General features: G+C 37.9%; 1 protein-coding gene across 1 annotated transcript; it reads left to right on the forward strand.

The window, feature by feature from the left end:
• Positions 1-2,280: 2,280 nt before the first annotated feature.
• LOC142861193 (uncharacterized) lies at positions 2,281-13,512 on the forward strand. The gene is made up of 5 exons (XM_075993439.1): positions 2,281-2,337; positions 8,602-8,728; positions 10,145-10,240; positions 12,467-12,877; positions 12,962-13,512. Exons 1-5 carry the CDS (start codon positions 2,281-2,283, stop codon positions 13,510-13,512), a joined length of 1,242 nt encoding a protein of 413 aa, XP_075849554.1.
• Positions 13,513-21,249: the final 7,737 nt, after the last annotated feature.

Here is a 21,249-nt window from a genome sequence, read left to right on the forward strand (position 1 = left end):
AGTCCCACCATAAATATATGTAGGTTCCTATTTCTCCAAATCCTAGCCAAGATTTCTGTATGTTTGATTCTAGCCATCCTAGAGGTATGATTGGTATCTCACTGGGGCTTTGATTTGCATATCCTTGATGACTAAAGATGTTGAACATCTTTTCAAGTATTTAATATCCATGTGTATGCTTTTTTTCTTTGAGAAAAATTTATTCAGTTACTTTGCCTATTTTTAATTGGGTTGTCTTTTTGTCATTGATTGGCAAGACATTTTTATTTAGTCTACATACAAATCCTATATCAGAAATATGATTTACCAGAATTTTCTTTCATTCTTTGGGTTGCCTTCTCTTCATGGTGGTTTTGAGGCACAAAGTTTTAAAATTTGATCATGTCCAATTTCTTTTTTTGGTGGTGTTGCTTGTGATTTTGGTGTCATATGTAAGAAACAATTGCTGACCATAGCATCCAGAAGATTTATGCCTGTAATTCCTTCCAAATGTTCTGTTGTTTTAATTCTTAAACTCAGGTGTTTGATCCATTTTGAGTTGATTTTGTATATGGTGAGAGGTGGAGATCCCAATTCAGTCTTTTCCATATGGATATCTAGTTGTTCCAGTCTTTGTTGAAATGACTATTCTTCCCCTCCTTGAATTGCCTTTGTACCCTTGTTGAAAATTAATTTACTGTATATGTGAAGTTCATTCCTGGACTCAATTTAATCCATTGATCTATGTGATTTATGTGTGTATCCACTGGGGTTGTGGTACTCCTGAAGGATTACCCAGGAGATTCAGAGCAACAAATCCAAGGACTGATTTAAAAGAAAAGTGATCAAGTTCTTAGGTTGCAACTTTAATAGGTTTTCAGCTACTTATATTTGTGAATCATGAATTTTTAGCTTTGTTCCTTTTCCTCTTAGGATATTGACCAATATTTTAAGCCAGAGAGACAGTAAATTAAGATTATTATCTATTTGTCCATTTTATTTGTTATAAATAATATTACCCCCAAAATTCATTCATCAAAAGTTTTTAAAATTTACACAGTTTTTACCATTCAGATGTTTTGAGTATTTATAAATAACAATCAAATTTTACAAATAATTACCATATCAAGGTTCTAAATTTTAAGAAAATGTCTTCCCTTGGTTATCTTTAAGAAACTTATTCCTAAACAAAAATAAGAAAAATATTTAGAAGATATTTCTTCAGATGATTTTTAAAATCACATTAATTCAGTCCATCTTTAATGTGTCCAAGGATGAATATTATATATTATATAATATATACAATATTATATAATATATACCATCCCATATATTATATTACATTATATAAGTATTAAAAGTTACCATCTCATATATTACCAAACAGGCTGGCGCTACCTCAGCGGCCGTAAAGGTCCCAGCGTCCCACTTTGAGGAGCTCACCCCCAGCCCAGCGTGCGATGGTCCTCGAGGTCACAGCTGTGATTCTCCCTGCCGGGCCCTCACACTGAGATCTGAGGCCTCCGACTGGAAGAGCCAGGAGGACAGAGTTCACACTGCCCCAGCGCGTCCCCCGAGGCTCGCCGCTCAGCGGAATCGGCCGGCGCAGGGCCCGCGGCGCCAGCATTTGGGCGCTCTGCGCTTGCGCACTGCCAGGGTGGGCGGCCAGTCCCAGAAGTCTTCTTGCCTCGGGCGGTCCTAGTGGTCACCGGCAGCATTTCTTCTAGGTTTTTACGAACCTTGGATCCATTTCTCACAGAGGACTTGGGGTCCCGGCTGTTCTAGCCTGGACTACATTTCACTCGGGCGACGACGGAGAGAACTTGAACCTCTGGCTCCGTTTCCGGCATCCCTGGTTGCGCGCTGCGCGAGCCCTGGCGCCACCTGAGGAAGAAGCCGGCGCGGGTCGCTGCGGGGAAGACTGCAGCCCTGGACTGCAGCCCGCGCGGGGCGCGGCGTGGCGGTGAGGGAGGCGTGGCGGGAGGCGCTCGGAGCGCGGCACGGCGCGTCTGCGCCGCCTCGGCCGTGGGTGCTGGAGCCGCAGAGCGGGTGGCCGTGTCTCTGGGAGACAGGCGGGCGGGGAGAGGCAGTGCAGCGTGTGACGGGGCCGGGGCGTGCGTTTGTGACGGCGGGTGCAGCTGTGAGACTGTGAGGTGCGGGGTTTGCGCGACCGGGACACAGGGAGCGTGTCCTTCGCGCGAGCGTGCGTTGCTGTGGCTCTGGTGTCACTGACCCCGTGGCTTCAGGTTCCCTGCCGCCTCCTGTGCCCTCATGTCAGCCAAGTAGGACTGCCACGGAGAAATGGTCGCAAGTGGGAAATCAAATAGTGAGTCCTACATGACGGTTTCCAGCAAGAAGGCACAGACCTGCTGTTAGAAAGGGAATTGTAGACCAGGAATTGCTCCGGATCCTACTAATAGATTGACTCTAGGAATAGCATTCCTTCCTGGGAGGGTTCTCCCTGGCAGTTCGTTAACATGTTTGAGCATCCTCTGAGCTGTCACCCCCAGTACCTGCTGTGAACTCTGATACAGATTCCACTCATATTTCACCTGGTTATATGTATGAGGTCACAGAGGGTGTAGCCTTGGACAGTGTAACATCACAAATGAAGTTCTTGTGATGTGTCCCTTACTAGTTAAGGAAGTGAAGCCAACCCTCAAGTGTTCCCAGATGGGAGTTATTAAGCAGGGGTTCTTTGTATTTGTGGGCTTACAGGAGACCACAAACTCCATGAGATTGTATAGAGAATTACTGTATATATTTGTAGAAATGCAGTTTTCAAAGGCGTACACAACTCAAAAGATATAGGGCTACGTTTTAGATCTGGAATTAAAGGTTATTATAGTTTGGGATGATTTTGCACAAAATTAGTGAACAAGATTATGGGAATGGTTAAGAAAATTTACAAGACATCCATGGAATAGAATATTATGCAGATAATAAAATTTGTTTATAAGAATTTATCACTGTAAGGAACAATGGCTATGAGCTTATGTTAAATGGCCTTCATATTTTGGGTAATGGTAGTCAAGAAAATTTTAAATTATACATGCAGATCATTTTAAGGAATAGAATATTGTAAGAACTTTTTTTGTGAGCATTGTATCCAAATTTTAATTGCTTATTCAGAGAAGAATGGAGTGTGTAGCCGCATTTATTCAGCATATTTTGTGTACTCAAAACTTCCTATTTGGCATATACTTTATTAATCTGCAAAGGCCATTTTCCTTTCTATTAATGGAAAAATATAGTGATATCTATCTAGTTATTTTGGAACATTACAGCTAAAGGATTTCAAAAATATCCTTGTTATTCTAATCAAATTGAATTTTTATGACAAACCTATTATTTGCAGATTATTTTTGATGATGAAAATATAGCCTCTCCATATAATGATGTCTATAAATAATTTTAATACTTTGAAATATATCTTTATGTTGTATTTATGATGATGGAATTAATGCAGGCTTGTTGCAGAAAAAATTTCCTGTGAAATTTATGAGGATGAAAATAAAAATAATCCATAATCCTCTAGATAGATATAATTACTTTTTATATTTTGGTGTAAATGTTTACAGTTTTTAATGGGTTTACATTTTTAATTGGATTTATTTTGGCATAATATACTTGATCAAATAAAGGGGACAAAGAGTCTAACTCATAGTTTAAAATAGGAATCTAACCCAATCAGAGGTTTCCTTAAACGCTTGTAGGGAAAAGAGAGAAGGGCCAGGGATCTCCTTGTTTGAAAAGCATTTCAAGTATTTATATTTTTTAGATGTTAAAATCATTATTTAAAACTTAATTACCAGGATGCCATATTAGTAAGTAAAACACCCTTTAAGGATTAATTTTTTAGTATTGGGCAGGGGGGCGGTGGGGGGGTTGGGTATATACATACATATTGAGTGAGATGTGCACCGTCTGGGGGATGGTCATGCTGGAAGCACAGACTTGTGGAGGGAGGGGTGGAAAGGGCATTATTTGAAACCTTAAAATTTGTACCCCCATAATATGCTGAAATTAAAAAAATTAATTTTTTAATTTCAAGTTACTTTCAAAGGGAATGGCACTAATTTCTGATTTCCATATGTTTTCCAATCTAATAATATTTCCAAACATAGTTATTATACCAGAAAATAAATTTTTTTATTATAAATATTTATATAAATCTCTGTATTGCACAAAAGATAAGATTCTCTTTCTAGTTAACATTCTTTGTTTACTGTATCGTTGGTTTATGGTTCTGAATGGAATTCTTCTTGCTCTCTTTAGTTGCTGGGGACTGAGTAAGGGAACATTTTCTTTTTTCCTGTCTAGTAATCTCTCTCTCTCTCATTTTCCTTTTTTTAATACTAATGATTTTTATTAATCATAATTCTATTTTCTCAAACATAGGCACTGAAATTTTAAAAATTGGAATTATAAGAAAAAGTCCCCAAAGCACAAATTTGACAATTCGACTGTAAAAACAGGAAGGAAAAAGAGGAAGCAACAGAATTTGGAATTAACATCCTTTTCTTTCTTTCCTTTTTTTTTTTTTCTGAGATATGGTCTCACTCTGTTACCCAGGCTGGAGTACAGTGGCATGATCATATCTCACTGTAACCTTGAATTCCTGGGCCCAGGTGATCCTCCTGCCTCAGCCTCCCCAGTAGCTAGGACCAAAGATGCATGCCACAATGCCTGGCTAATTAAAAAAAAATTGTTTTGTAGAGGCAGGGTCTCGCTATGTTGCCCAGGCTGGCCTTGAACTCCTGGTCTCAACTGATCTTCCTGCCTCAGTCTCCCAAAGTGCTGACATTACAGGCATGAACATCCTTTTCTAATAATAGATTAAGAGACATGTAATAATTTTCATTTTGGTAATGACAGATACTTTACATTAGCCATCTTGATATACTTTTTAGTGTTTATATGGATTATCTTGCATAGTCTTCAAAATAGTCATATGTCATGGGTGATATTCTTATCCATACTATGCTGATTAGGAAGCAGGCACTGAGATAACTGTCACAGAACAAAGCTTGCTTGGTATCATTTCCTAAAAGTCTGACAATGGTGCCTGTGTTCTTAAGTTCAAAAGGATACCACCTCCTAAATCATGCAAATCTTTTTAAACCTGCCTTCTTCACTGAGTAATTCTTTTAATATTGTTTTCTGTCAATTATATGGTTTAATATCATCCTTATTAATAATGGAATAATATGTCACAATATAGCAGAGTATAATGTATTTAACCTATTGCCTCTTCTGAGATATTGTTTAATGAACATCTTTGTGCATATATATATATATATATATATATATATACACATACATACATATACCTTGTATACATGTATAGGATTTTGGGGGGGGGGTTTTAGTTTCTAGAAGTGGTATTTTGTGGTCAAAAATCATACTTGAGGCCAGGTGAGGTGTCTCACACCTGAAATCCTAGCATTCTGAAAGACCAATGCAAAAGGATTGCTTGAGGTCAGTTTTAGACTAGCCTGAGCAAGACCTTTTCTCCACTGAAAAAAGAAAAATTAGCTGGGTGCAGTGGGTACTCCTATAGTTCCAGATACTCTGGAGGGTGAGGTAGGAGAATTGCTTGAGCCCAGGAGTTTGAAGTTGCAGTGAGCTATGATGCCACTGCACTCTAGACCAGAGTGAGACCATCTCAAAAAAAAAAAAAGAAGAAGAAGAAAGAAAAATGCATACATTTCAATTTACTATGTCCATTGTTACAATGATTATGAAGAAAAAATTAAAAGACAAAAAGATAGGTGATGGTGATGTCAAATTCTGATCATGGCAAAAGTATATTTTACTTCCACTTTAGCCTCATGCAGTTATTTCATGTATTGAACAAAAAGAACTGAATACACAGTGATTTATTTCTTTTAAAAAACAACAACAAAGAAACAAAACCAAAACTAACATAACCAAAATATAAGTCCTGTTAATGTGTGGTTGTATAACTTTCAGACTTTTTCTGTCTACTGTTATTATCTATCTGTTTGCCAGTGTTTGTCTTTGTATTGAATTGTATATTCATATATTTTATAAAAATAAATGTATTGGTGAACTTGAGTTTTCTGTTCACATTATATCAGAATTTTTTCCATATCCTTAAATATTTTTTCTCAACTTCACATTTAATGACTACTTTGTATTCTAGGACAGTGATAGTCTGACATGTGTTTAACTAATAAACTTGTGCTAGACTCAGAATGTTGAACACTCGCTATCCATTTCCAATATCTTGACCATGTTGACCCAATTTCAAGACCAAAACAAGGTCCTGATTTGGATGATATGCCCTCTTTGGAGTCTTGAAGGTGGGAATCGGAACAGGTAGATCTGCTCAGAGGAGGACAGAGCTGCCCAATCTTATGTCCATGTCTGCCTCACCAAAATGGTGCATTGGCCAGAAATTTTCCTGCTGAAGTATCTGGGTCTGGCTTCAATGGAGATATGCCTCTTCTGTATGACTCTGTGTAGCTGAGACCCCTGGGAATTAAGGGAGGACATGGGATTATCCAAAATTCCAATCTTCCCAAATTGTGTGAAATGGGAGGTAACTTGGAACCTGGAATCTAAGAGCATAATGGTATTAATAATATTAATTTAAGTCTTGTGGGGAAAACAAAAGCACAGCTAGTTTTAAGGTCTTTCTCTTTTCCCAGGTCTGAGTTCACTAGAGTGTGCTTTTCTGGTAGAAGAACCCTGAGGACTGATCCACTCTTGCAGGTCTAAAACCATGGCCCATGTAAGTTGACGTTTCTCTCCTTTTTGAAATATATGTATGTATGTGTTTTAGATCCTATTAGTATTTTCAGTAATTTTCTTCAAATTTCCTACCAAGAAAATTCCTTCACATATTCTATTTCCCACTTCCAGTGAACTGTGGTATCAAATTACCCAGCATTTTCCCTATGTGGTTCCCTCTAACTAGTGTTCATAATTACTGACTAAACTAGTCTATATATCTTAAGTGCCCATTCTTCTCTTAAGGGTAATGAAGAAGCACTGATGAAAGTAAGTCCATTGAAGTAAAGATTTATGCTTTGAGGGTGAAGTCTGTAGTTTGGTGAGATAGAGGCAATAGATCTGTTTGATCATCCATGAGAAGACTTTGAAATTTCCCACAAATCTGAGATTTCTAGGTAGGTAAGGTAGAATTTGTCAATGAATGATCTGATTCTTAATGTAGGATGAAATCTAATGCTTTCCATGGATTAGTATATGATTTGGTAGGAAAATAATGAGAAATAAATACCAAGGCTCTTTTGTGATTGAATGGGTCATGCTAAGTGTGGGTGACATCTATATGATTGATCAGCCTTCCTCAGTATTTTTAACTCAGTGTATTATTTATCTGTTGCTGCCTAACAATTACCCTGAAACTAACGGGCTTAAAACAATAAACATTTATCATGTCATAGTTTGAGAAGTCAGAAATCCATATATGGCTCAGCTTAGCTGTCTGGTTCTGTCTCTAACAAGATTACAGTCGAGGTGTTTCTCAGTGCTATAGTCATCTTAAGGCTCAATCTGCTTCCAAGCTCACTCAAGTGGTTGTTCACAGGATCTACCTCATGGGCTGTTGGACTGAGGTCCTCAGTTCCTCACTGGCTGGTGACTGGAAGCTGCTCTGTGTTTATTGTCTTATGGACTTCTCCATAGAGCAGCTCAAAACATGGCAGCTGGCTTTATCACAGCAAGCAAGATGTCAGGAGAGGGCAAGCAATATGGAAATCATATTTATATATCCTAGTATTGGAAGTGACATTCCATTATGTTTGCTATATTTTATTTGTTACAAGCAAGTCACTAGGTTTAGCCCACTTTCAAGGGGTGGATATTATACAAGAACATAAATTCCAGAAGGTGGAGAACATTGGTAATCATCTTTGAAGTTACCTACCACACTCAAAATAAGGAAAGTTTTCAGTGAAAGAGGGCAGATAGCAATAAAAATGAATATCATTATATATATTAGGTGAACAGAGAATCCTGAAATTGGGGAAGACCTTAGAATGATGTGCAACCTAACTGCATACATGATCAACTCTGATGTATCCATAAAATATAATCTTATGTACCAAAAAATACATGGATTTGTTGAAACAACTAACAATTTTTGGTAATTTCTGACATAATGAAGTCCTAATGCTTAAAGAAATCCTTAATTTTATTCAAATCCAGTTTTGTAAAAGTTGAAGAAAAATATCCCATGATTAGATTTTTCTCTTCACTTAAAAGCAAAACTGATTGTCAAACTCATGTTTATTGAGAATTTATAAGGCAGATGTCATTTGGCCATTGTGCTTGTATTCACTTTCATTTAATAGGGAAATGTTATTATTTGTCCATTCTCAAAAGTTTCAGATATTTAGAGGTATCCCAGAGCTTGCAGAAAGTTTTGTGTCACCAGACTTCTTCAAAACTATGTATATATTCTGCTGCAGTCCCCTCCCATATCAAAAATTTCCAGCCTACATGTTTCCCATATTGCTCTTTTCTTGCAGTGCAGTCCTTAATTTCCTGTTTCCAGTCCTTAATTTCCTGTTTCCACTTTCAAAATATTTTCTTTAATTTCCCTGATAATACATGGATTTGCTGTTTCAGAGATCAATGACATTCAGTGATGTGGCCATAGACTTCTCTCAGCAGGAATGGGAATGTCTCGACCCTGTTCAGAAGACCTTGTACCGGGATGTGATGATGGAGAACTATGGTAACTTGGTCTCACTGGGTATGTTTATCAGCCTCAAATAGTTTAGAATAATTTAGAATTTGCTTTCTAGGATATATGTTTTTTTCCACTTTGATATTTAGGGCTGCTTTTCCAAAAACTAGTTAAGTTTCTTTTCCCTGTTCCTATCACAGTGGTTTGAGGTTTGTTGGATTGGAAATGGCAACTGCATTAAACACCTTCATCTTTCCTATCCTTCAGTGACACCCACGTCTCTTTCTGGTGCCTCTTTTTCTTATTTTTGTATTTTATTTTTTAGAGATAGGGTCTCTCTCTATCACCCTAGGCTGGAGTGCAGTGGTGCAATCATAGCTCACTGCAGCCTCAGATTCCTGGGCTCAAGTGATCCTCCTGCCTCAGCTTCCTGAGTAGCTAGGACTACAGACATGCACCACCACCCCCAGCTAATTTTTTAAAATTTGTTTTATAGAGACAGGCTCTTGATATGTTGCCCAAGATGGTCTTGAACTCCTGGCCTCACGTGATCCTCCCTCCTCCGCCTCCCAAAGTGCTGGGATTACAGGCATGAGCCATCACCTCCAGCCCATGGTCCTTCTTGTATTTGCCTCTTTTCCATAATGACCAAAGAGCTGGATTAGGATTCTGTGGCAAATAGTGTAAAACTATTGTTAAAGAATCCAGGTTTCATGATTATTTGTGCTCAAAATTGTTGTAAAACGCCATTTTATTATCTGATGTGCTTGCAGGGATATTGGCTTAATGCATGGTCCTGACTTATTCTCATTGTTAAACGATACTCTATGATTAATGTAGTGGTGGATTAGATAACATGAAATGTATTTAAAACTAAAGCAAAAGCAGTCCATTTCCCAAGATAGAGTTAATCCGATTTGTGGTTGAAAGTGTAATTCATGAAAATTACATTTAAAATGGGAATCAGTATCTTGTAGCTGTCTCTTCTTATGTACTCTAGTAACATAAGAAAATAACAATAGCTGACATTGTGATTACTATGTACTGGTTAGTGTTCAAAGCACATATATGATTTAAGTGATTTAAATAACTGAGAAGATTAACTTAATCCCCCCAACAGACCTGTTATTATCCCCATTTTACAAGTGGGAGTACTGAGGAAGAGTAGGTTTAAGTGACTTGCCCAAGGTCACACACAACTGGAAAGTGGCAAAGGCAGGAATTTATCCCAGGCTCCAGATTCTGTGTTTTCAAATTCATTATACTTGCTGTCTAAAGTAAAAGGACATATGAGTTAAATTTTAAATAAACAGGAAAACAAAAACTTTCCTTTACCTGATTTCTTGTTCCTTAATTTTCTCACTTGTGTAATCTCTAAAATTTTATTCAATATTATTTTGGCCTTTGATGTATTATGATTTTTATTTTGACTAGTCAAAGCTTATTTCCATATCCTGTGGCATTTCTTTTCTTTGTAAGCAGGACATTCCATTTCTAAGCCAGATGTAATTTCCTTGCTGGAGCAAGGAAAAGAGCCCTGGGTGGTCATGAAGGAAGAAACCAGAAGATGGTGTACAGGTAAGTAAGTGCAAGTCAGGCAGGGGAAGTGTAAGTCAAAGCCCAAGTGGTCAAAGGGGAGACAGATGCTTGAAATGTTGGTTGAAATGCTTCCTTCTCAGTGGAGAAAAAACTTGCAATGTGGAGAATAAATGAATATCTCAGCATGAGATAACACCCAGTAAACTTCGTGTTCGCTTCATTAACCACTTATGATTTATTTTACATATTTCCCTAACAATTGCCCATGTATTTGCCTTTACCAAGATTTTAATTTCTTCATACAACCTCAAGTTACTTACTATCTAGTGTTTCTCATTTCAACCTGAAGGACTTCTTTTACCATTTCTTGAAGGCAGTTGTAGTAACAGTGAACCTCCTCAGCTTTTTTTAAAATCTGAAATGTCTTAATTTCTCTCTCATTTTTGAAGGACGGGTTTTCCAGATAGGATTCTTGATTGATATTTTTTTTCTTTCAACCCTTTGAATAATATATCAACCTACTGCCTTCTGACCTGCAAAGTTTCTGATGAAACTGGTGATCATCTTATTGAGGATCCCTTGTATTTGATGAGTTGGTTGCTTTTCTCTCTTGCTGCTTTCAAGATTATTTCTTTGACTGTATTCACATTTCGTCAAATTTAGGAAGTTTTTAGAATTATTTTTTCAAATAATCTCTCTACTCCTTTCTTTCTCTTGTTCTTCTAAAATTTCCACAATGCATATGTTGGTCTACTTGATGGTGACACACAGGTCCCTTAGGCTGTCCTTTCTTCATCTATCCTTTTTCTTTTCTTTGTAATTGATAATTTCAGTTGTCTGATCTTCATATTTATAGTTTTGCCTGCTCAAATCTGCCTTTGGATCCCTCTAGTGAATTTTTCATTTCAGTTATTGTACTTTTCAGTTGCTTAATTTCTTTTGGGTTTCCTTTTGAGGTTTTCTATCTCTTTATTGATATTTCCACTTTGTTCAGGCATCATTTTCTTGACTTTATCCATGTCTTCCTTTACTTCTTTGAATATATTTAAGAGAGTTGTTACAATATCTTTGTCTAGCAAATCCACCCTCTGGTCTTTCTTAGGAATAGTTTCTGTGGGTTTATTTGTTTCCTTTGAATGGGCTATATTTTCCTGTTCCTTTGTATATCTTGTGGTTTTGGGGGGTTGAAAATTAGATACTTGGGTCTAATAATGTAGTAACTCTGGAAATGAGATTCTCCTCTTTTTCAGGGTTTGCTAATTTTTGTTTTTTGATTGTTGTAGGCTTTTTTGTGTTGTGGATTACACCGAGATGTAAGCTTAAGGTCTTAGGTCTTTTTGAAGCCTGTACCTTTCTTGGGCATACACCATGACTCTCTAAATTCTCCTGGGTATTTATTTTGGTTTTGTAAAATCTCTAGATGTTTGGCTCCCAAAAGGATAAAATGAAGGAAGAGGAAGGGAACTGATCCTTCCTCTGGAAGTTGTTTCAGCTGGAGGGATAGGGGCTTCCAGTACTGCACCAGAAGGATTTAACAATGGCAGAATGCAAATGTGTCTGCACCACTAAGATTGAAAACAGCAATTGGAAGTCAGATCTCTAAGTTTTGAAGGACAGAATCCTTATTGCCTTCCTTGCCTCCTTTAGGCTGCCTGCAAGCTGCTCCAGGAACATGCCTCTCTGTGCTGGGGCTGGGTAGCTCATTTGAGCTAAAATTAGCCACAGTTTACCATCCATGCCTTTACAAGCCCTTAGAGTATTATTCCAGAGTTCCAAAATATGATTATATCAGACATATTCTGCCAGTCCAATTGTTGTCTAGGTAGGGTTACAGATTCCTGGTGCTTCCTCTCATTTTTCCTAGAACTGTATTTTAGAGGGTTTTTTTTTTTAAGACAGAGTCTCACTGTTGCCTGGGCTAGAGTGCCGTGGCATCAGCCTAGCTCACAGCAACCTGAAACTCCTGCGCTCAGGCGATCTTCCTGCCTCAGCCTCCCAAGTAGTTGGGACTACAGGCCTGCACCACCATGCCCGGCTAATTTTTTCTATTTTTTAATAGAAACAGGGTATTGTTCTTGCTCAGGCTGCTCTTGAACTCCTTAGCTCAAACGATCTGCCCGCCTCGGCCTCCCAGAATGCTAGGATTGAGTTCTTTATACCATCTCTAATAGCTGAGACTTTTGAGTTTTCTCTTAATTCTACCATAGAACACTTACTTTTTCTGGTCAAGAAAAGAAAATGGTTTTCTTTTCTCATTTCTTTTAGATTTGGAATCAAGCTATGAAATAATTGGTTATCGGAAGATGTACATTTATAGAAAACTGTCATCTCTTACTCTACATCAGAGAATTCAATATGGAGAGAAACCCTATGAATGTAAGGAATGTAGGAAAACCTTTAGTCGTCATACAGACCTTAGAGGACATCAAATAATTCACACTGGTGAGAAACCCTATGAATGTCAGGAATGTGGGAAGGCCTTTAGTCGTCTTACAGACCTAAGAGTCCATAAAAGAATTCATACTGGTGAAAAACCCTATCAATGTGAAGAGTGTGGGACCACGTTTAGTCGTCTTACAGATCTTAGGGTACATCAAAGAATTCATACAGGTGAAAAACCCTATGAATGTGAAGAATGTGGAAAGGCCTTTAGTCATGCTTCAAACCTTGCTCAACATGGAAGAGTTCATACTGGTGAGAAATCCTACATATGCCATGAATGTGGGAAGGCCTTTAGTGAAGTTGGAAGACTTAGAATACATCAGAGAATTCATACTGGTGAGAAACCCTATGAATGTAAGGAATGTGGGAAGGCCTTCAGTCAAGCTTCAAACCTTGTACAACATGACAGAATTCATACTGGTGAAAAACCCTATGAATGTAAAGAATGTGGGAAGTCCTTTAGTCACACCTCACATCTTGTTAGACATGAGAGAATTCATACTGGTGAGAAACCCCATGAATGTAAAGAGTGTGGGAAAGCTTTTAGGAGTAGCCATCAACTTACTATACACCGTAGGTTTCATACTGGCGAGAAACCCTATGAATGTAAGGAATGTGGAAAAGCCTTTATTGTGTATGGACGACTTACTCGGCATGAGAGTATTCACAGTGGGGAGAAACCCTTTCAGTGTAACAAATGTGGGAAGTCCTTTAGACTCAGTTCAAGCCTGAAAGTACATCAGAGTATTCACACTGGTGAGAAACCCTTTGAATGTGACAAATGTGGGAAGTCATTTAGGCTTAGCTCAATCCTTAAAGTACATCAGAGAATTCATACCAGTGAAAGATTTTATGGCATTTATATATAGTAGACAATGTACAATATATCCATGAATTTATACCACTGAGAAAGAGTTTAAACGATAATAATGTTAAAAGGCTTTTACATGTGGATCAGTTTTTATAAGGCATCAAATAATTTAAACTTGTATTAACTATGGAATATAAATGTTTAAACTTTTTTAGTTATAACCTAAATATTCAGATTTAGAGAATTCACATTATATTTTATATGTAAGAAATATATATGGCATTCCTCTATATTTTGCTGGTCACTGTGGCCAGGCTGTGCAGCCACAGCCAAGTTGTTAAAAGGCAGGTAAGCGTCACCCAGGGAAGAGACTGGTACATGATTTGAGGTTATAGAAAACAGACAACAAGCACACCAAGTGGTATAGCATTTAATTAAAGCAAGAGAGGAGACAGAGTGCACAAAATCCTCTTCCTTGCAATGTGTCAATCCTGGCTGTCAATCCTGGTTCCACTGTGTAGCTGAGGACCTCAACTCTTCTTCCATGGGGTCTGAAATACAGAATGCTGGGGGCATGCCTCAGGGCCATTGACATGTGCTTAAGCATAACGAAGGAGTACACAGTGAGTCGGAAACAGGAAAAGATAGTCCCATACAAATCCATAAGCCCAGCATAGGCTGTCAGGGCTTTTTATCTCTTGGTAAGGAAGTGTCCCAGGACCAAGGCCCAATCATATATGGTCATGTGGTGGCTGAAAGACTGCATGCACAAGACTACCCTTCTCAACACTGTGGCTTATCAGAATATTTATACTAAAGGAAAATTAATGTATGTGACCCTTGTTTATGTTTTATACATAAAAGCTTTCCAGCACAAATCAATTATTATTAGACTCAAGTAAATTAATGTCATAGAAAACCTCTGCAAATCTAACAGACATGGGAGAGTCTTTAGCCTTTGCATGTATCTTCTCCATCCTGATGGTCTTTCTGCTCCTTACGGCTCATTTATATATGGGGATAATACCTACATTATGGTGCTGTTGTTAGAATTAAATCAGTTCATTTATGTGGAAAACTTGAGACAGTATTTGACATATAGTTTATGTTCATTAAACACTAGTAACCAGTTATATCATTATTTGTGTTATTGTTAGTGGGCTATTACAAGATAAAGACCCTGTGGATTTAATGAATTTAGAAAAGTTTCACGTAACTCCTTATCCCTTTTTGAATTTGAATTCTTTCTGAAAAAGTCTGATACAATGTAAAAAACCTGAGAGCATCTTCATTCACATCTCTTAAGGTGAATCAAACACTTAATCCTTGAATAAAATTTAGATTTATATATACCTTTAGAAGGTGAGAACATTTTTAAATTAGCCAGTAATTTACATTCCATGTCCACAATTCAAAATTGATTAGAAGTTAACCAAAGGATATACATTTTGCAATTTCCCCCAAACTTATTAAAAATTGGAAATGTACAGAAAAGTTGAAATCACAGTATGATGGATTTATGTCAACATATTGTCATAAGAGCTTTCTGTTTTGTATACATTTTGCTGTGTAATTTGACCATGTTATAAACATTTATGTGTCACTCATAACAATGCATCCCCTAAAGAAAGACAAATTCCTACTTAATCCAATAATGACACATAAGAAAAATAATAATTTCATATTCTACTCTAATCCATATTAAAAATTTTAAATTTCTCTAAGGAATGTGTTTTGTATCTATATTCAAACTAGTATCTACTCTAGATTTATGCATTTGGTTATTATAACACTTTAATCTCTCTTAATTTAGAACAGTGACTGGGAAACTATGGCCTACTGCTATTATATCTTCTTGTTGTCAAGAACAATGTTTAATGAATCATGGTCTTCTTTTGAAAAAAAATGAAATCCAGTCAGAATAGTATGATTCTTCTTATTTCACGTAGAAAATCTACAAGAGGCTTATGGATGTATAAGAAAGCACTGGGCAAGGTGGCTCATTCCTGTGATCCCAGCTACTAAGGAGGCTGAGACAGGAGGATCACATAATAAAACCTGGCTGTAAAAAGTTTTTTAAAAAAATTTAAAAGAGCTTCCAGGCCGGGCGCTGTGGCTGGCCGGGCGCTGTGGCTCACGCCTGTAATCCTAGCTCTTGGGAGGCCGAGGCGGGCGGATTGCTCAAGGTCAGGAGTTCAAAACCAGCCTGAGCAAGAGCGAGACCCCGTCTCTACTATAAATAGAAAGAAATTAATTGGCCAACTGATATATATATAAAAAATTAGCCGGGCATAGTGGCGCATGCCTGTAGTCCCAGCTACTCGGGAGGCTGAGGCAGAAGGATCACTGGAGCCCAGGAGTTTGAGGTTGCTGTGAGCTAGGCTGATGCCACGGCACTCACTCTAGCCTGGACAACAAAGCGAGACTCTGTCTCAAAAAAAAAAAAAAAAAAAAAGAGCTTCCAGCAGTAATTCTATTAAGTACTTTCCTCTCAACATTTAGAAATTTGAAAATAAGAAGGTCAGAGGAAACTCATTCATATAATAAATTTACACAGGAATGTCTCTTTAAAGTCCAAGAAAATGGAAGAGAATGATTTCACCTGCTAAACAAATTAAACTCTTCGAAGGAAAGGAGAGAGATGTTATTTCATGCATTGTGAACAACCTCTTGGTATCTTTGATGGCTCTGACTGATGCCCAAAGCTGTGCATTTTTTCCCTTCAATGCCAAAAATTAGAAGCAAAAACCTTGTAGATACTCTAATGTAAAGGCCTATGACTCACTGTATAAACCCTGTAATCTTGAAGGATAGTCAAAATTGGTCAAGTTGAGAAAAAAGATTTTTCTGTCCCATGTATGCTGAGGTGATAATCATCAAAGTGGAATGTCTGAGCCCTGGTCCCTCAGTTGCCAAATGGCCCACGTGCATCAACTGAGCTTGGTGGTGTTGACTTGGAGAAGTCCCTTCTATAGCCATAAACACAGAAGATGTAATAGGCACACAGACCTGGACACGCTGTGATATTAAGGATAGCGTGATCACTCATTTTCAGAAGTAACCCAGAGCACCAGGAGGAGATGACACTTGTGTAACTGCTTCAGTGGTTTTGTTTGGTTGGCTGGCTTTTATCAATATGAAGCACTGTTTGCCTTGATTCTCATTTAAATTATTCTTGTAGATACACTCCAACTTTTAGATTGGAGAAAACTCCTATATTTCTACTAGATGTGCACATGTTAACAAGAAAATTGAGTTTCCTGGCAGCTCTGAATCTTGCATTAAGCCAGCCTGGGAAAACAAAAATTTCCTCAGCAAATTGCACTAAAGCTCCACTGTTAATTGCCTCTGCTTCCAGTGTACATTTATACGTATCTAATTCTAGTAAATAAATAAAATAAGTTTTTCAAGGCCGGGCGCGGTGGCTCATGCCTGTAATCCTAGCTCTCTGGGAGGCCGAGGCGGGCGGATCGTTTGAGTTCAGGAGTTCAAAACCAACCTGAGCAAGAGCGAGACCCCGTCTCTACTATAAATAGAAAGAAATTAATTGGCCAACTAATATATATACAAAAAAAAATTAGCCGGGCATGGTGGCACATGCCTGTAGTCCCAGCTACTCGGGATGCTGAGGCAGGAGGATTGCTTGAGCCCAGGAGTTTGAGGTTGCTGTGAGCTAGGCTGATGCCACGGCACTCACTCTAGCCTGGGCAGCAAAGTGAGACTCTGTCTCAAAAAAAAAAAAACAAAAAAAAAACAAATAAGTTTTTCAGAATGAGTTAGGGCCAGGCATGGTAGCTCATACTTATAATCCCAGCACTTTGGGAGGCCAAGGCATGAGGATTGCTTAAGTCTAGGAATTCAAGACCAGCCTCGGCAACAGAGCAAGACTCTGTCTCTTAAAGAAGAAAAATGATTTAAAATTTTTTCTTTTTAAAAAATGTTTATAGATTTAGGGAGTACAAGTTGAATTCCATTACAAATGTATAATGTATAGTGGTCACCAGAATAGTGTACATTGTACCCCATAGGTAATTTTTCATCCCTTACCCCCTCTCATCCTCCTCCCTGATTTAGGATTAATAAAAATTTCTACACTTAGAACATTATCCCTATGGTAGTCTACTGTGCTGGGAAACAACTTAATGCTTCTGTCTTGTGAAACAACTTAATGCTTCTGTCTTTTTTTATTGCTCTGCAATTGAGACAAAATTTCTGGAACTTACTGATTATCACCTTTTGGTACCAGGTCATTTTTTCTAATTTCAGCAATTACTGGCTCCTCAGAGCCTGTGACTATCATCTGGTTTTCAAGGAAGGAATAAATAAATCATCTCGTTCTCAAGGAAGGAGTAAATAAATCAACTAGCTGAACATGATACTGATGAAAACAAGTCCTTCTGATGTTTAACACAACCTGATAATATATACCCTATACTCTTTCCGGAGGAGAGTCAGATACAGGCAGTAATTCTGTGAATATCTTTTGGGAGAAGAATGTATCTATTATAAAATGTTGTTTTTTCTTTTATACTTAAGCTAATAAAAGTGGTAAAAGAAAAATTAGAATTGGTATAAAATAAGAGAGAAATGGACTTTCTTTGGCTTTGGGCATAGTTCTTGAAATCTATATAGGAAAGAACCTTAGGTCTCCTTTGCTATGATAATACTATTTATGATAGCATTTTAAGATTGATTATCCAGAATTATTCTTAAAATTATTCCAAAATTATTCTTAAAATTATTCTTAAAGAAAAACATAATCACCCAGCTACTTGGGAGGCAGAGGCAGGAGAATCTTTTGAGTGCAGGAATTGGAGCTGCACTCCAGCTTGACAGAGCAAGATCCCGTGTCAAAAAAAATAAGGCACATCAAGAAATCCTTAAAAAACACAAACTGAAATATTCACATTAGTTTTTATTGTATAAGTGTATTGTGGATGATTTGTCTCTCCTTTATGTTTTTTATTTTTAAATTTTCTCAGATAATATTAATTTTTATAAGGAAATTACTAAAGAACAATGATTTTGTATTGCTTCCTTTTTTCCTCCTATATTGTAAGACTTCAAATTTCATGTGTTGTCTTAATATATTTGAGCCTCACAGAATCCCAAAGTCCTAACCATGATTTCCCTGCTCTCCCCAGATATGCCCCCAACTCAGCAAGAAAAGCTCCCAACCAGATAGTTCCCTTGTCAACCAAACCAGCTGATCCTCAGCCTAATGGGGTTCACCTCCCTCCCAGCCCATGAAACCAATGAAACAAAACACTTGCATTCTCCTACGGCAACCACGGGGCAGCTCATCTTATTACAAAGCCTGCCTCTCACAGCCCCTGCTGATTCAGCTCCCAAGTGCAATTGCCCTGCAATGTGTGATGTCTTTCTCCCATTGGGATATAAGTATAGATGACTAGTAAACTGCTGTCAATCTCGTCTATCCAGTATCTAGATGTCGTGTATTCAGACATCTCTAGAACTGTATGACAAGATTCCCTCCATCAAAACTAGGTAAAGGGGAGGTATGTAAAACATTATCTTACTCATTTTTACTGCCATTTCAGAGCTTTCAGTATCTAGTGTGTGATTTATAAAACTCAAACTTAAAACAGGGGCACTAATCATGTTGTCAGCCTAAGTCTAATTTTATGTATTGCCTAAAGTTGAGCTTCTCAAAATAATCTTAGAAATATGTCTGTGATTGAAATGTTACTTTGCTGAGCCTACAATCCTAAAAGGAATATTATTTTGTGTTTTCCTATTCGTAAGAGAGATCAGGCAAAAATTAAAGGTGTGGAATCTCTATTGAGCTTTGATTCATAGGGAAAAGGACCCTGAGACAATTTTTCAGGTTGAGAGAAAATGGACCATTAGAGTAAGAAGAATTTAGAGAATGATTTCTGATAGTTCTGGAAACACACACACATTGGTGTGAATATGTAAAATGGTATAAACATGAGAAATTTGTCAACATCACAAGTTGAAATGCACACAGTAAATCCACTTTTGAGAATTTAGCTTATAAACAAAAGTACAAATATGCAAACATGTTTACGCAGGGATATTAATTGGAGCATTGCTTTTAAGAAAACATTGGAGGCTGGGCGGGGTGGCTCATGCCTGTAATGCTAGCACTCTGGGAGGCCGAGGTAGGCAGATTGCTTGAGGTCAGGAGTTTGAAACCAGCCTGAGCGAGGGTGAGACCCCGTCTCTACTATAAACAGAAAGAAATTAATTGGCCAACTAATATATATAGAAAACAATTAGCTGGGCATGGTGGCACATGCCTGTAGTCCCAACTACTCGGGAGACTGAGGCAGCAGGATTGCTTGAGCCCAGGAGTTTGAGGTTGCTGTGAGCTAGGCTGACACCACAGCACTTACTCTAGCCTGGGCAACAAAATGAGACTCTGTCTCTAAAGAAAAAAGAAAAAAAAACACATTAGAAACTCCTTAATATACAGGAGCAGAATACATGTTTCTTAAACTAGGTTATAGCCATACTGTGGCCTTTTGTAGTTGTTGAAAATGGCACTCTTTATATACTGATTTGGAACCATGTTTGAATGAAGAAAAATATATACTTAAATATGCATATAACATACATTTGTATAAAACTGTATATGGATATACATATATGTGTGTCTATAGGTGTGTGTAATATGTACATATTTGTATATGAAAATATCTTCTCTAGAAGGATATACATTGAAATCAAAATCTTGACTCCAAGATATGCTTACTGTATGACTGGGATACAGTCATACAGACATGGGAAAGAAAGGTTGCTTATCTTTTTACTTAAACCTTTTTATATCTTTTTAATTGTTATCCTATATATTCATTATATATTTAAAATATGTAATAAGGCTGATAACTAAAACATAGGAATCCTTTGATGAGTAACTCTACATTTCCCATTTGCTCAATGTTCTCATCAATCTAAATACATATGGACACAAACTTGATTCTTCTGACAGCACCTGCTTCACAGATTTTGAGCCTTTGGCCATAATTTATATTCACTGTCCTGGGATCTCATGACCAGACATTACCAATTAAAGATGTTTTGCAATCCATGGGCTTTAGAATGTAGTAAAGCACACCCATGCAAAATATAGCAGAGAGGGATGAAAATATTTGGTGTGACAAGTCTATTTCTGGTGGGCATAATATTGTGAAAAGTGAAAAAAAAAGTTTTTTCGTTTTTTCCCAATTTGCAAATAACTCCTACAATCAAATAATTTTAAAAAGGCCTCGGATTCACTCTCTTCTTTTCTACAATGAGAATACATTATACAATAGTCTCACTTTATCTAGCTTGGAAACACGGCCTTGTCACTAACAGTATAACTTTGGACACTTTATGTAACCTCTTCTGAGCTTAGAATTCCAAATCTAACACAGCTGCACATACATACACACAAATGTACAGAATGGTAGATTACGAACTCACCTTCAGGAGCTTACACCGACTCAAGCACGCATTCTCCAATGCGTGCGGACCCTCACACACAGGCCTGAGGCCTTGGAAAAGAAGAGTTCCACAGTTCCCGTCTTAGACTACCCAGTGCGGGTTCCACCCTGGCTAGCCTCCTCTCTTCCCTGAGAATGCACTGAAACCACCCTTGGCCTAGGGTCAGGGGCGCCAGCAAATGGGCGGTCTGCGCCTGCGCACTTCTAGGAGCCACTGCAACTCCCAGAAGTCTCCGGGTCTCCGGCTGGCGGCGCGGTGGGCGGTGCGGCTTGTCTCCCAGACCTTTACGACCCTGGACTTTGTTTCTCACAGAGGACTTGGG

The sequence above is a fragment of the Microcebus murinus genome, chromosome 16 (genome assembly GCF_040939455.1).
Source record: "Microcebus murinus isolate Inina chromosome 16, M.murinus_Inina_mat1.0, whole genome shotgun sequence".
NCBI classification, from domain to species: Eukaryota; Metazoa; Chordata; class Mammalia; order Primates; family Cheirogaleidae; genus Microcebus; species Microcebus murinus.